General features: G+C 37.4%; 2 protein-coding genes across 2 annotated transcripts; one reads left to right on the forward strand and one right to left on the reverse strand.

Annotated features, from left to right (window-relative positions):
• Positions 1 to 660: 660 nt before the first annotated feature.
• LOC124541690 lies at positions 661 to 3,515 on the reverse strand. Its single transcript, XM_047119619.1, has 5 exons — positions 3,270 to 3,515; positions 2,656 to 2,744; positions 1,839 to 1,963; positions 1,329 to 1,405; positions 661 to 806 (listed from the first exon to the last, which is right to left on the reverse strand). Exons 1-5 carry the CDS (start codon positions 3,346 to 3,348, stop codon positions 670 to 672), a joined length of 507 nt encoding a protein of 168 aa, XP_046975575.1. The 5' UTR covers positions 3,349 to 3,515; the 3' UTR covers positions 661 to 669.
• A 400-nt stretch (positions 3,516 to 3,915) lies between these two features.
• On the forward strand, positions 3,916 to 15,615 carry LOC124541692 (segment polarity protein dishevelled homolog DVL-3). Its single transcript, XM_047119620.1, has 9 exons — positions 3,916 to 5,048; positions 7,862 to 8,033; positions 8,401 to 8,583; positions 9,166 to 9,311; positions 10,871 to 11,028; positions 11,429 to 11,530; positions 12,563 to 12,645; positions 13,357 to 13,498; positions 15,140 to 15,615. The coding sequence occupies exons 1-8, from the start codon at positions 4,164 to 4,166 to the stop codon at positions 13,494 to 13,496; spliced, it is 1,869 nt and encodes a 622-aa protein (XP_046975576.1). The 5' UTR covers positions 3,916 to 4,163; the 3' UTR covers positions 13,497 to 13,498; positions 15,140 to 15,615.
• The last annotated feature ends 232 nt before the right edge of the window (positions 15,616 to 15,847 follow it).

Raw genomic sequence — 15,847 nt, forward strand, 5'->3', positions numbered from 1 at the left:
TACGACCGGTTAGGAAAGTAGATTCTACTGAGAAGAACCGCCAAGAAACTCAGTAGTTCTAGTTAATACTTTATTAAATAATCTTTTTATTGAACAATTTTTTGCTTTTTGAGCAATAAGTAATTGTTTTTGAAAAGTTCATTATAATAATTATATGTTATAAAAATAGACTGTCTCCTGTTACTAAGGAATGAATATTTCGGTATTCTCAAAATTCCCCAAATCCAGGGCGTTATGAGGCTACCCATCATCGTATTGTACCATCCGTCGCAGGTTTCTTAATTAATTTATTTGTAAATAGATAACTAGTAAATTGCGCTTATGCCTGGATATATATGTGTTTAAAACAAAGCCTGTTTTATGAATACCAAATACGGTAAGTCAAAAAAAAATTTAAAAATCCTTTAAATCTCCCTTGTGAGATATGTGTAGCGTCAGAAGAACAATTAAATGAACGTAATAAAATAAATTATAAATTTGTTTTGTAAACTTGTCAACAAAAAACTATTAAGATGTAGTTGTTTTGAAATTCTAAATTAATAAGATTATAATGCTTGCAATGTACAAAAATAAATAACTTAACGTTGCTGACGGTACAACGTTAAATGACGTCACACACAGGAAAGAAAATGATTGAGCAAGGTAAAAAAACGTCTTTTATAAAGATAATTATATTTTATTCGGCGCATGATTCTCCTTATCCGGCCAGGTCGGATCGCAGGCAGTCTTGACGAGGTCCCAAAGGGCATCACTGTTTGATTCCATTTCAAAAGGCAGTAACAGCCTTCGAGCTTCATTTTTCACATCTAATTTTAATTATTAAGGAGTATACTTGTGAAATACAAATAAAACTGTAACATAACCTATATTAATATATGTCCAAAATATATATAATATTTTAGTTAGAGCATACTCCTTCAGCACCGCTGATTCATGTGCTCAATTTGTCTTTATAATTCATCTCGTACTCAGCGGTGAAGGAAAACATCGTGAGGACACCTGCATGTGACAAACATAGAACTTCTGCCACATGTGTATTCCACCAACCCGCATTGGAACAGCGTGGTGGAATATGTTCCAAACCTTCTCCTCAAAGGGAGAGGAGGCCTTTAGCCCAGTAGTGGGAATTTACAGGCTGTTGTTGTTGTTGTTGTATAAGGAGTATACAATATACAAAATAAATATACAAAATAAATATAATACAAAGTGGTGTTTGCCTGGGTTTGAACCCACAATCATCAGTTAAGATGCCCACATTCTAGCCACTGGGCCATCTCAGCTCTTTTTTATTAATAACAATATAATATTAGATAGATAAAAAAGGATACATCCTTTGGCAATGTTTGGTGGTGCACTAAAGTCCAGACGAATGCCTGTCAACTCTTTTGCTAGCTGATAGCTTTCTCTGTTAACATAAAAACAATTACACACTCCGCTCGAGTTATGATTCTTTGTTAATTTTTTTTATTAAAGATAATTCACAAAATTTGATTTCTGTATTAGATCCAATGTTATTTTACTATTATTTTCCTGCACTGATCTCTTTTTTTTTTGCTTCATGGCTTTTATTTGTACCAAGAGGGCACAGATTATTTCACCAATGTCATGTGCGATGGAGAAGACACGATGGAGATTGAACGGTGCAGTCGAGATTGCAGGCTTAAATTAATCTGAATAGATCTCATATTTATTCAATGATCATACAATACGTTGGTTTGTCAAGGGATATGTATCTTCAGAACTGTAATGGCTTAACATCTATAAACATCACAAGGCGAAAGACTTAATGGATGTGATCAAGTTTAAAATAATTAAAAATAAAAGGACTTATAACTCACTTAGCATTATCCAGCCGATGTTGATCACTGTCCGTGATAGTGAGCCTTGACTCAAACACAGCACATACCCGTTCTAACTCACTACCCCTCCGAGACAGTTCGGACAATTGCTGAGTCAGCTCTTTCTGGAAATTAATTTTATTTATTTAACTTTATTAGGGAAACAAACAGTACCAGGGCGGGTCTCAGTACCCCGGAAAACCCCCTCGGTGTTGGAGGCCCGCATAGGCGGGCTGACCGACAGAGCATCACGGTAGCATGCGTAAGCGATCCCGTGGCGCGCCGAAAGACGGAGAGTTTACCGCTGGTTTTTTAATGGGTAAACCCGGTGGACCTGGGCGCACTGTGCGTCTAGGAAACCGGGGAGTTCCACACACCAGCCAGCGATAAAAAAAAAAGAAAGGGAAACAAACAGTACAAGTCACTCTTAAAGCTATAACATAAAAATTAGCAAATATACCAGTAAAGTTTCCACTTAACTTAAAACATAGTAAGAATAGAATAAATTAATATTATACACATTATTGAGATGAGTTGGCTCAGTGGTTAGAACGCGTGCATCTTAACCGATGATTTCGGGTTCAAACCCATGCAAGCACCACTATATATATGTCCTTAATCTGTGTTTATAATTCATCGTATGCTCGGCAGTGAAGGAAAACATCGTGAGGAAACCTGCATGTGTCTAATTTCATTGAAATTCAGCCAAATGTGCAGAGATCCATTTCTGTTAACTTTTGGACAGAAAAAAAATACAGACGAATTGATAACCTCCTCCTTTTTGAAGTCAGTTGAAAAGAAAAGTCTTCAAACTTACTTTGATCGATAACTCTTGAGCGAGTTTGTTTTCCAATTCATTTCTTTTCTTACACGCCTTTAACTGTTGTTGTTGCTTGTCGATTCTATCTGAAAAATTAAGATTAACATATGAAACAAACATACATTTGTGCCAAATCAACAGATGATTATTTAATTGAAAAACCGAGTGTAATGCAGAAAATATATGAACTAAATAAACGTATATATTATTCAGGATTCTTCATTGGCGCTAATGATGGACAAATCTTGGAAAGATAAAATCTTTTTTGAAGTTAAGAATAGTTCGCCCAAGTCCTGGTTGCACCCAGCCGTGTTGTACAGACAGACTGAATTGAACTTACAATTTCATATTTAAATCATCATATTACTATTATTTCTATGTGAAAACATCACTACGTGAATCATTAATAATGAAATTATAATATGTTTAATATTAATATCAACGAAAACTAGCTCGTACGTTTCTTTTTTTTTTAAACTTTTTTTTTATATTTATTGATCTTAGGAAGACGGAAATAAGGTCTTAAAATGTTTTGACGATATATTTGTATTATTGTAAATGTAAAATAAAAAAAACTCGAAAAGAGTTGTGATGTTTACAGTAAAACTTACCATCGACTTTTTTACAGAAAGCATCGAACTCTTCACAGACTTGAAGGAACCACGGTTCTGACACATTCATGGCACTCATTTTAAAGTTTTTAAATTGTTATTATTCAGCTTATTATAGTAAGATATACTTTAAAATCGTATCATGTACATGTACTGATTAGTTTGAATTTAAAAAACGATTTTGTTGTTGACATTATATGACATTAATTCAAAACACGATAAAGTGATGCCAGTATAATTATTTTTTATTTACGTAATTGCTTACCTAAATAAATATCTCTGTTTATAAATAAGATTAATGTTCTCTAAAATTCAAAGTTCATTAGTTATTCTTAACTACAATATTGTACACAAGTTGCAGAACCTATAAAGTAGTTTTCTTAGTGATGCTGAAAATCGGTATCGAGTCCAAAAATAAAATCGGTATACACTTATGTTACTAGGTTACGATCATTCATTTTGTTCCATCACAATTTGGGATAATTATAGCATAAAAAGATGGTTAATAAATATTACTAAAACTTCTTAATGTATTATTAAATATTAAAAATTATTATTTTAAAAATAATGACATTTAGTTGAAAGCCCAAAGGCTTCTTATCAATTATCATTATCAGTGATATGATGATAAGAATTATAGATTGTATAATATTTAACATGAAAAAGTTTCTTTAATATAAAATATATTTTTAATTTTCATAGTTCTAATAATTGAAATACACACGTATTGATGTAAACATCAGACAGGAAAAGCTAGACAATTTAATATACCTAGGTGACGGTGGCGCTGCATATAGTCATCGAACGGAGTGATTTTGTGGCCATTTTTGTGATGGCGGCCGATATTTATAGATCGTAAGGGTGTTGTTAGTTTTCAATAATAAATGTTATAAAATGGAGGAGACAAAAGTTATTTATTATATAGATGACGAGGAGACGCCGTATCTGGTTAAAATACCGATATCGCCTGAAAAAGTGACATTGTTGGATTTTAAGAATCAATTGAATAGGCCGAACTACAAGTTTTTTTTCAAATCAATGGACGATGACTTCGGTGTTGTTAAAGAAGAAATAGTCGATGATAACGCTCATTTGCCGTGTTTTAACGGTCGTGTTGTGTCGTGGCTAGTGTCGGCCGAGGGTTCCAATCCATCAGACGGTGCATCACAGTGTACCGACAGCAATGCTGGTAAAACGAAACAAAACATCCACGGAGCACCGACGGTGCCTCTCACGAGGGACACCTGCACGGACACGGACAGTACGATAAGCTCCCGACCGGGCCACAGGGCTTCGTGTGACAAATACAAATACAGAGGTCTACGGATAAATGGTCATTCAAAGTATGGTAACCATGGTCTCGAATATGAGACTGCTTCCGTTCTCAGCTCAGACCTGGACTCCACGAGCTTGTTCGACAGTCAATCTGAGATTACGACCACCACGGGAAGGCATACGAACGCGTCAGTCGATAGGGCTCTTACAGAGTGCAGTAGTGTGTCGCATTTGCAAGTCAGTTCGAGAAAGAGACCCCAAAGGAGACGAAAGAGGCCCCAAGTTATGTCGAGGACGTCCTCGTACTCCTCGATAACGGACTCCACAATGTCAATGCACATAATAACGGTGACTCTGAACATGGACACAGTGAATTTTCTCGGGATTTCCATTGTGGGGCAATCGAATAAAGGTGGTGATGGGGGTATATACGTGGGGAGCATAATGAAAGGTGGTGCTGTGGCTTTGGACGGCCGTATTGAACCTGGAGACATGATTTTGCAGGTAATTTTAATAATTTATTAAATTGACAAAATAAAATAATGAGAGGAATAAAAATTATGTTAATTAAAAAGTATGATTCAGATGAATATCGAGTATTATTGTATGAGTCTCGTGATATTGTCATTCATAGATAATGTCTAAATATCGAGCTCCACCGAATAAAAATAAAAAACATGGTAAATATCCCGAAATTAATAACTTTAGTAATAAAAATAACCATGTTCATTTCAAATCTTAGTATTGAAGTTGTAAATAATATTAAGAGCAATATTCAGTATTGTTCCGTTCTGTTTTAAGTATGAGTGATAGGCACAGGGGATGTAACATCTTAGTTCTATAAGTTGGTTGCGCATTGTTCATAAATATTTTTAATATTTCTTACAATACCAAAATCTTTGTTAAGTAGACACCACTTAATACCAGGTAGTACATATGCCAATCTGCCAACCTATATGACGTAAAAATAAAACTATTGCTTTCAAAAAGTCATCACAGAGTCAGTCACCAAGAGAGACGAGAGAACTCACATCCACAATTATATATTATATTGATTACAACTTAATTTAGAACAGTCCGTCCCAACTTATCAGTAAAATTTGTACGAAGTTACTCATTTCTTCTGTTTAAATTGAAATTTCGAAATAACTTATAGAGTATCTTTATTTTAAAGAGATAAACTATGCTAACTGTCAGATTTTGGATGCTATTAAGTCAGTCTTACTTATGGTGTCCATATTTATATCTACATTAGCTTACTAGCTTACGTAATGTAAAAAATCCTTTATTCAACTTATCTACGATACACTCAGATTATATAAAGGCGAGATATCTTCATTCAGTCAACTTAACTTGATTAAGTAATCTTACACTCATTGTAACTCGTATCAACTAAAATCTGCTATAATCTAAATAGTGTACTTACCGAGGATTTAGATCAATGCCAATGCATTAACACGAAATAATTACAAAAACAATAAAAAATTAAAAAAAAAGAAAACACAACAATAATAGAAACTATATTAACTAATTATAACTACTGACTAAATTAATCTACATAAAAAAAAAACAACAAATCAACAATAGTTTATGTATCCTAAACATGTACCGGTCAGCTTCCAAATTGCATTCCAAGAACCCAATGCTTATTTTCAATTGTACCATACATATTGCAGTTTATCCTATTTACTCTCTAGTGTGCTATGTATGTCTGCACCTATATGTTTGGTTGGTTAAGATCAAGAGTACATCATTTTTAAGACATACAATTACTAATAAATCTATTATATTACCAAAAAGAGTAACTACTTTTTAGTACTTCTCAGGATCTACTTGATTCTACACTACACAGAATCTACTTGTCGAACTGGTGGTAGCTTTACATGTAATTTAACCTAATGTAACAATAAAAAAGTGCCTTTATGAGCCTTGAATAAAGAATATATCAATATTTTTAAAGATTCTATCATCGGTAGATCTAATAATTTATTCGTAGATTTATTCATTTGGTATTGTATGGGCGCCTTATGGGCAAAGGCTATGCATATGGAGGTTTTGATTTCAGTCCATTGTTAAAGTGATAATATAAATCAATAGTATTATTGATGGGAGTAAATGTTTTATGTCTATGCTATGTTTGATAATTAGCAAAGATTTAATGCATATAAACATCAATTACACAATTATTAAATTGAAATGTTAATTGTTTTCTTAATATATGTAGTTATCCTTACACACACACATATAATGCAATTAATATAATAATAATGAACAGAAACATTTGAGCTTATGTATAAGCAATATTGAAGATAGTATGATACAAGTATTTGATGCCATATTTAATATAGCTACTGCATTGTATCAATTGTTGAAAGATAGGATTGTCAACTTATGTGCCTCGGACAGCATGTCAGCCTGTTGGTCCTGAGCTTGACCTTTTTCTATTTGTGTTAAGTTCTTATGTAAATAATGCACCTGTATTCTTAGTGGTAGTATTTTGTCGAAGCCCATCTAAATAGGTATCGGTATCGGTATAATATAACCCACCTATCAAAAATTCTACCACCAATTTGCAGCAGTAGTTATTGTGTTCCAGTCTGAAAAATGAGTGAGCTATTGTATCTATAGGCACAAGGGATATAACATCTCAGTTGCCAAGGTTGGTGGCGCATTGGTGATGTAATGAATGGTTAATATTACTTACAGCACCATTGTCTGTAGGTGGTATTAAACACTTTCCATCAGATAGTCCATTTGCTCATAAAAATAGTGACAAAAACCTGTACTTGAGGACATATTTAAAGTATCTCTAGTATCTCTTACGCACTTTGCTAATCTTCGTTAAGAATGGCTGCTGGGAAGATATAAATCATATGAGATATACATATATTTTTCTAATAACTAATAAATCATGAATATGTTACTAAAGTTCGATAGATATAAATGGATCATAAAAATATTATATGTTACAAATTGAAGTACAACCTACTCATACTATAATACAAAGGACTATCCCACATATAAAATAGAATCTAAGGCCTTATTAATACAATCTACAGAAATTTTATAATCGCGAAAGTAGCTCAGTCAGTTGGTCTGTTATGCTTTCCAACCAAATTGCTGAATTGAATTTAATGTATTTTCATATGAAGCAGGCTAATCTCTGGAACGGCTAGAGCGATTTTGATGTGGCTTTCACTGGTAGATACCATACGTAATAAGAAGCAACTTGACTACAACAAATTTGTTAAATTTAAACACTCACGAAGTCAGCTACTTTGAAATGTTTTTCATCAATGGAAATATTTATATTACAGGTGAATGACGTCAATTTCGAAGACATGACAAACGATGAAGCGGTGAGAGTGCTCCGTGAGGTGGTGCAGAAGCCGGGCCCCATCAAGCTGGTCGTTGCCAAGTGCTGGGATCCCAATCCCAAGGGCTACTTCACCATACCACGGACGGAACCTGTCAGACCCATCGATCCTGGTGAGTTTCCAAACGAATTTTGCTTGTCTGATTTTATTGGAGGTATTTTATATTGAAGAAATTCAATAATACATCACATTAACAGCCTGTTAATTTCCCACTGTTGGGTTAAGGCCTCTGACCTTGAGGAGAAGGTCTGGAGCATATTCCTCCACTCTGCTCCGATGTGGCTTGGATCGTGGATTCACTTGTGGCAGAATTTCGTTTAAACTATACACTTGCAGGTTTCTTAATGAAGGTTTCTTTCACCGCGGAGCACGAGATAAATTATAAACACCAATTAAGCACATGAATATTCAGCTGTGCATGCCTGATCTTGAACACTGACCCATCTCTGCCCTACTTCTATAATGTTTGTTGTTTTTAGGTGCCTGGGTGGCGCACACGCAAGCGCTACGAGAGGCATATCCCCCTCCCCCTCTATCCACCCTCCCCGCTGCCTCAATCCCCGAGCGGGCCTCCGACGCAGGCTCCCTGCCTTCGGAACCACAGTTGTCTGTCGGAATGGATATGGCGTTAGTCGTGAGGGCGATGCTAAGGCCTGATTCTGGTAAGACCTAATACAAAAGCCTTTTATTTCTTGAAGAAACAATTTTTAGTTTTTTAATTTAATTTGTTACAGTAGACCGAATACTGGTTCCAAAACATATACAAACATAGCTCATTGTAAAGTAAAACGGATCTCCACTAAAGCCATATTAGGGATGATAGGGAAACTTCGCCTAATGTTAAGGAAAAAAATCATACCTGATTCCTGTGGCAGGATGTGTTACAGCAGATTTACAAATAATGTTTTCCAACACCAAGATGAAACAAAGTATGACTGAGAAATAAATATCTTAGTGCTTGTCGTGAAATGTTCCAAGTATTAGATTTTCTTATGAAACTACGAGATATTTAAAAAACAAGAACTATTTGAATTAAATTAAAAAAAAAACTTGTAATGATAACTTTTTGTTCCAACCGTACTGATCGCAACATGTATAGTCTGTTCCAATCGAAATAGGAATAAAGAATAATCTTTATATATTGTGTTGTTTATGTTTGGAATGGACTGGACCACTAATGCGCGAGAGAGATAGCATTATATCAGAATTTTCTCAAATGTTGTAATTATTTTGTTTTTTTCCAGGTCTGGAGATACGTGACCGCATGTGGCTGAAGATAACCATACCGAACGCGTTCATCGGCGCCGACGTCGTCGACTGGATCCTGCAGCACGTGGCCGGCATCGCGGACAGGCGCGACGCGCGCAAGTACGCCTCGCACATGCTCAAGGTACGGTCGGCAAAACAGTTTCGATCTTGTATTTACTTTCTTTATATTGACGACCTCCATGGTCGAGTGGCGTGTACACCGGTTTTCATGGGTACGCCACTCCGAGGTCCCGGGTTCGATTCCCGGCCGAGCCGATGTAGATTACCATTAGTTTTCAATGTTGTCTCGGGTCTGGGTGTTTGTGGTACCGTCGTTACTTCTGATTTTCATAACACAAGTGCTTCAGCTACTTACATTGGGATCAGAGTAATGTATGTGATGTTGTCTCTTATTTATTTATTTATTTTATATTATTTTGTTGTATTAAAACTGGAGGGTCGACAGAATAAAGGGGATGGTAAAATATTTATGCATTGATTAAATTTATGTTTATAAAAGACTTGACTGGAAAATGTACTAAACCAATATTGATAAAACTACCCTGACTGACGACCTCCGTGGTCGAGTGGTATGTACACCGGTTTTCATGTTCCGGGTTCGATTCCCGGCCGAGTATTGGGTCTGGGTGTTTGTGGTGCAGTCGTTTCTTCTGATTTCCCATAACACAAGTGCTTTAGGTGTTAGCTACTCACATTGGGATCAGAGTAATCTATGTGATGTTAAAAAAAAAAACTTAGCAAAAGATCAGTGCGTTTTCTCCCAATTTTTTGTTGTGCTAGTTTGGCGGACGAGTATATGGGCCATCTGATGGTAAGTGGTCACCACCGCCCATAGACAATGGCGCTGTAAGAAATATTAATCATTCCTTGCATCGCCTAGTGCCACCAATCTTGGGAATTAACCAGTCATGTCCCTTGTGCCTGTAGTCACACAACAATGCTAAGTACTGTTGTTTAGCGGTAGAATATCTGATCAGTGGGTGGTACCTACACAGACGGGCTTGCACCCAGCCCTACCAACCAACTGCTTCCACATATTGCATCAAAATCCGCTGCATAATTCTAAAGGTATATCGGAGATGTCAATAATACGGATGGTGATTTGACGAATCGCAAGCGTTGTCAGCATTGCATAACGCTTCGACGGAGTCTAGATTGGGTCGGTGCGAGTCGGCGACACACCACCTCACCACCACTTTGCCACCGTACAGACAACTCGTCTAGAAACTGTCTTACGACTCGTTATCATTGTGATTTAAAAAGTGTATACAAGTAAATCGTTTGAGTGATAACGGAACTTTTATTAACAGCACTTTTATAACGCCCGCACATAATGTCTGATTGTGAGAACAACCACTCAAATCAACCACCTCTGCCGTTAGGTATATATAGTGACAGACAGCGGTGAGCGACTTTGTTTTCAACCCAGACACCGGCTCCAAATATACCAATAACTATAACTACATGATATAATCGTTAATCGACTTTTAAGTAGTCTAATATTTTTCATTTCATTTTACTCAGGAAGACTCCAAAAAATATGTTGAATACGCAATTATTTTTATTACTTTTTAGTGCATTTTAATTTGTTTTAAAATATTGTTTTGTTTGAAGTCGGTTTTTCTTTTTGTTAAAATTTTTATTTATATACTGTGTAATGATGATTGTATGTTCTCACAGGCTGGTTTCATCCGTCACACGGTGAACAAGATAACGTTCAGTGAGCAGTGCTACTATGTAGCTGGAGAACTGTGCGCCGACCTCGCCGCCCTGCGCCTGCGCAGCGCCGACCAGGACAGCCTCGCCTCCGACACGCTCGCGCCGCTGCCCAACCCCAAGTCCGTATACACACACACACACACACACACAACAACAACAACAACAACAACAACAACAACAACACCAGCCTGTAAATTCCCACTGCTGGGCTAAAGGCCTTTGAGGAGAAGGTTTGGAACATATTCCAATGCGGGTTGGTGGAATACACATGTGGCAGAATTTCGTATGAAATTTGTCACATGCAGGTTTCCTCACGATGTTTTCCTTCACCGCTGATCACGAGATGAATTATAAAGACAAATTAAGCACGTGAATCAGCTTGCCTGGGTTTGAACCCGCAATCATCGGTTAAGATGCACGCGTTCTAACCACTGGGCCATCTCGACTCACACACACATAGATGTATAGATTAGTCGCAGTGTGTGGAGTTGAGATGTAATTTTGTTTGTATCTCCTCAGCATGATGGGTCCCGGGTACATGCCGTACGCGGGCTCGTACGGCTATCAGCCGATTCCCTTCAAGTACTCCTCCTGTGTCACCAGTGAGCATACCATATATGGGTGAGTTGAAAATTAACAATATACTGATATATCATTATATTGACGACCTCTGTGGTCGAGTAGTGTGTACATCCCATGTGTGTGTTCGATTCCCGATGTAGAAAAAAGTTCATTGTTTTTCTTTGTTGTCTCGAGACTAGGCGTTTAGCTTCTTACATTCAACATAATCGCACAATCTTTAGCTACTTACATTGGGATCAGAGTAATGTATGTGATGTTGTCCAATATTTATAACATTACATTATAGTAGGACACAAATTAGATGTAGCATCGAAAAATGCAATGGAATGAAATTAAAACCGATTACTGCCGATACACAACCAATAGAAATAGCTCCCTATCGCGCCATTCGACGCTATTCGTCGCTATAGATTCCCGCGTCAGAGAAAGCAAGTGCACGTAAATCCACGCGTCAAATTGATGAATATATTAGGTCATGTGACATTACAAGTTATTACGTTTGTGTAAAGATCATATTCGCATGAAAAATAAATATTGATAATTTGGGACAGCGTACTCCATTCGGATGTGATCAGTTTTACGAATTTTGCCGATGCGACATCTAAGTTGTGTCGTACTATACATACATATATCATTGTATTTAACTAATATGACTGTATTTTTTAAATGTTGAAAAAGAGTAACTACTGATTTTCTTGCCGGTTCATCTCGGTAGAATCTACTTACCGAACCGGTGGTAGCTTCACTTAATTGTTAAATGACGATTCAAAAGTGCTTGTAAAATACTACTTGATAATAAAGTTTATGTTGATTGATTGATATATAGATACTGTCTGACCGTCCCTACTTCGAAAGAGTTAAGTAAAGATTTAATCCTGAGATAAGACATTACTTGATGGAAAGACCTATACTTAGTGATACGCCAAGCCCTTGAGCAAAAATGCAGCGATTGTACCAATGTACTCTAAGAAACATACACAGCAAAACCACAGGGTGGCTACCACTCACCATCAGGCAGGCCCTTTGCCCATCATAAAATACATATTATATATTTAATCATTTATGTTACAGGTATAATCGCGAAGAGAGCGTCCTGTCGGGCAGTGGGGGTTCGAGTGCCGGGTCAGATCATCTTACCGCAAAAGAACCGACCGGTAAGCTTTAGAATCTCTTACTTGAGTTTAAAATTGGTCTCAACTCTTCTACGGTAATTTACATAATATATAATATAAGAAAAATTTTTTTTGATAACCATCCTTTTAAGTGTCATGTCAAAGCGTCAGCAGCGATGTACACGGCTTAGTGATATTATAAAATTAATGTAATTTGCAAGTCAATATTTTTTTGCTAACCAAGCGTCAGGTCAGAGCGTCAGTAGCGACATGTACGGTTTACTTATGTAAAGTGTCACAGGTTAAATTCTAATCCCTTACCACAAGCCTAAATCTTGATTGGAGGCACTGTTACTATACTTCTTTAAAAAAAAACACCAGCAGACCACCTTCACGTAGCAGGTTTTTTTTTTATGGTATAGGTTGTCGGACGAGCGTAATAGGCCACCTGATGGTAAGTGGTCACCATCACCCATAGACAATGACGCTGTAAGAAATATTCACTATTCCTTACATCGTCAATGCGCCACCAACCTTGGGAACTAAGATGTTATGTCCCTTGTGCCTGTAGTTACACTGGCTCACTCAACATCAAACCGGAACACAACAATACTGAGTACTGTTGTTTGGCGGTAGAATAACTGATGAGTGGGTGGTACCTACCCAGACGGGCTTGCGTAAAGCCCTACCACCAAGTAAAGTAAAAATACGATATGTTATTATATGTTAATGAGCTGTCCGCTTGCGTTCCAGCGGCGAGCGAGGCGAAGTCAGCGTCGAGCGGGTCGGGCGCCAGCGCGGCGGCCGAGGGCGGCGGCGGCGGCGCGCGGCGCTCGCACTCGCACTCCAGCGGCTCCGACCGCGCCAACGACCGCCCCGTGCTGTTCCTGTAACGGTGCGCGACCCCCCCCCCCACCACTCAACAGTCACTCAAAATCAAAATAAACTTTATTCAAGTAGGCTTATAAGCACTTTTGAATCGTCATTTTACAATTAAGTGAAGCTACCACCGGTTCGGAAAGTAGATTCTACCGAGAAGAACCGGCAAGAAACTCAGTAGTTACTCTTTTTTAACATTTAAAAAATACAACGTCATGTTAATTAAATACAATTATTTCAATTAATGTATACTACCAAAGCTCGGCTCAACTGGCGAACATGACAATCTCCATAAATGCATGCGTGTTGTTCGACCACACCTCCCCCCCCACTCAACTGTCACTAGGAACATGATAACCTATATAAACGCATACATGTTGTTCGAACCATCCAAAACCAGACAGGCACCGCTAACCGTCAGGGCGTCACGGTAGCATGCGTAAGCGATCCCGTGGCGGCGACCGAAAGACGCAGAGGGTACCGCTGGTTTTTTAGTGGGTAAACCCGGTGTGCTTGGGCGCACTCGGCGTCCAGGGCTCCGGGGAGTCACACCCGCCCCCCCACTTTCCATCACGGGGGGAAGTGCGTAATAGCGTTTTTCGAGCGAGAAAAAAAAGGCAGGCACCGCTGAATATTCATGTGCTTGGGTGTTGGGTGTGTGAAGGAAAACATTGTGAGGAAACCTACATGTGTCCAATTTCATCGAAATTTTGCCAAATGTGTATTCGACTAACCCGCATTAGCTCTATAACCTTCTCTTTAAAGATATAGCAGGCCTTAGCCCATTTGTGGGATATTTACAGGCTGTTATTGTTGTTGTCGTTGATAATCTTTGGGCATTAAAAGGGTCCTATGTTCAAATCTAAGCGCACGTTACTATTCGTGTGTCACTTATGTTTGAATCACGCGCTAGTTGAAGGACAATATCGTAAAAATACGTAGAGCCTATGTCCTTGGAGTTTAAGGTTGAATAAAAATTTCATCAAATTCGGATCAGCTATTTAGTTGTGAAACAGCAACAGACAGACATAGTTACATTCACATTTATAATACTAATATACATGTGTATAAATATATAACTGTTGGGAACTCGCAAGGCCAGACAAAATAAATTTTGATGTCCGTAGTCGAGTAGTGTGTACACCGGTTTTCATGGTTACACCACTCCGAGGTCAGGGTTCGATTCCCGGCCGAATCGATGTAGATTATCATTAGTTTTCTATGTTGTCTCTGGTCTGGGTGTTTGTACCGTCGTTACTTCTGATTTTCCTTAACACAAGTGCGTTAGCTACTTTTTTTATGGTATATGTTGTCGGACGAGCGTATAGGCCACCTGATGGTAAGTGGTCACCATCACCCATAGACAATGAAGCTGTGAGAAATATTAACTATTCCTTACATCGTCAATGCGCCACCAACCTATGTCCCTTGTGCCTGTAGTTACACTGGCTCACTCACCCTTCAAACCGGAACACAACAATACTGAGTACTGTTGTTTGGCGGTAGAATAACTGATGAGTGGGTGGTACCTACCCAGACGGGCTAGCACAAAGCCCTAACACCAAGTAAACTTACATTGGGATCAGAGTTATGTATGTGATGTTGTCCAATATTAATAAAAAAAAAGTAATTTAATTTTTTTTTTATTTCTTTCCAGGACAAAGTTCTGAAGCGTCCGCCACTGCCAAATAATTATAGGAATTTACGTACGTATTAAATGTTATGAACAATACTATACATTGTATTATAATTATTATTAGTAACGTCATCGGATGTAAACACCATGTATTGGACCAGATTCGGTCCATGGTATATGTCATGGACCAACCGTGGACCGTCGAGAAACGATGGACCGCGTTAACGAACAACGTTTTAATTTATTATACATTTAAAATAAAAATTATTAATTTTATAAGAATTAATACTGTTTTTTTTTTTGTTGATACAATATGTTATAGTAATTATTTTTTTTGTATTCGTGTAGGGATTACTATGTTTGATACTTCATTTTTGTACGTCGGTAAGTTTTGTAAATGTTATTTTTTCTATAGTACATTTCAATGGTAGGAGAACTCATTGCAAAAGAAACTATTACATAGTATAAAACAAAGTCACTTACCGCTGTCTGTCCCTATGTATAGATGTATAGCTTAGATCTTTGAAATAACGCAACGGATATTGATGTGGTTTCTTTTTAATACAAAGTGATTCGAGAGGAAGATTTTTGTATATAATACATGGACAATATAGTAAAAACGCTGATGATTTTAGAAGTTTCTAATGTGATGTCGTAAATAAACAAATTCTGTAGTATATTTAGTATCAGTATTGCGGACATGCGAAGCGGGATTATAAACTACAAACA

This window comes from Vanessa cardui, chromosome 28, assembly GCF_905220365.1.
Source record: "Vanessa cardui chromosome 28, ilVanCard2.1, whole genome shotgun sequence".
Lineage (NCBI taxonomy): Eukaryota > Metazoa > Arthropoda > Insecta > Lepidoptera > Nymphalidae > Vanessa > Vanessa cardui.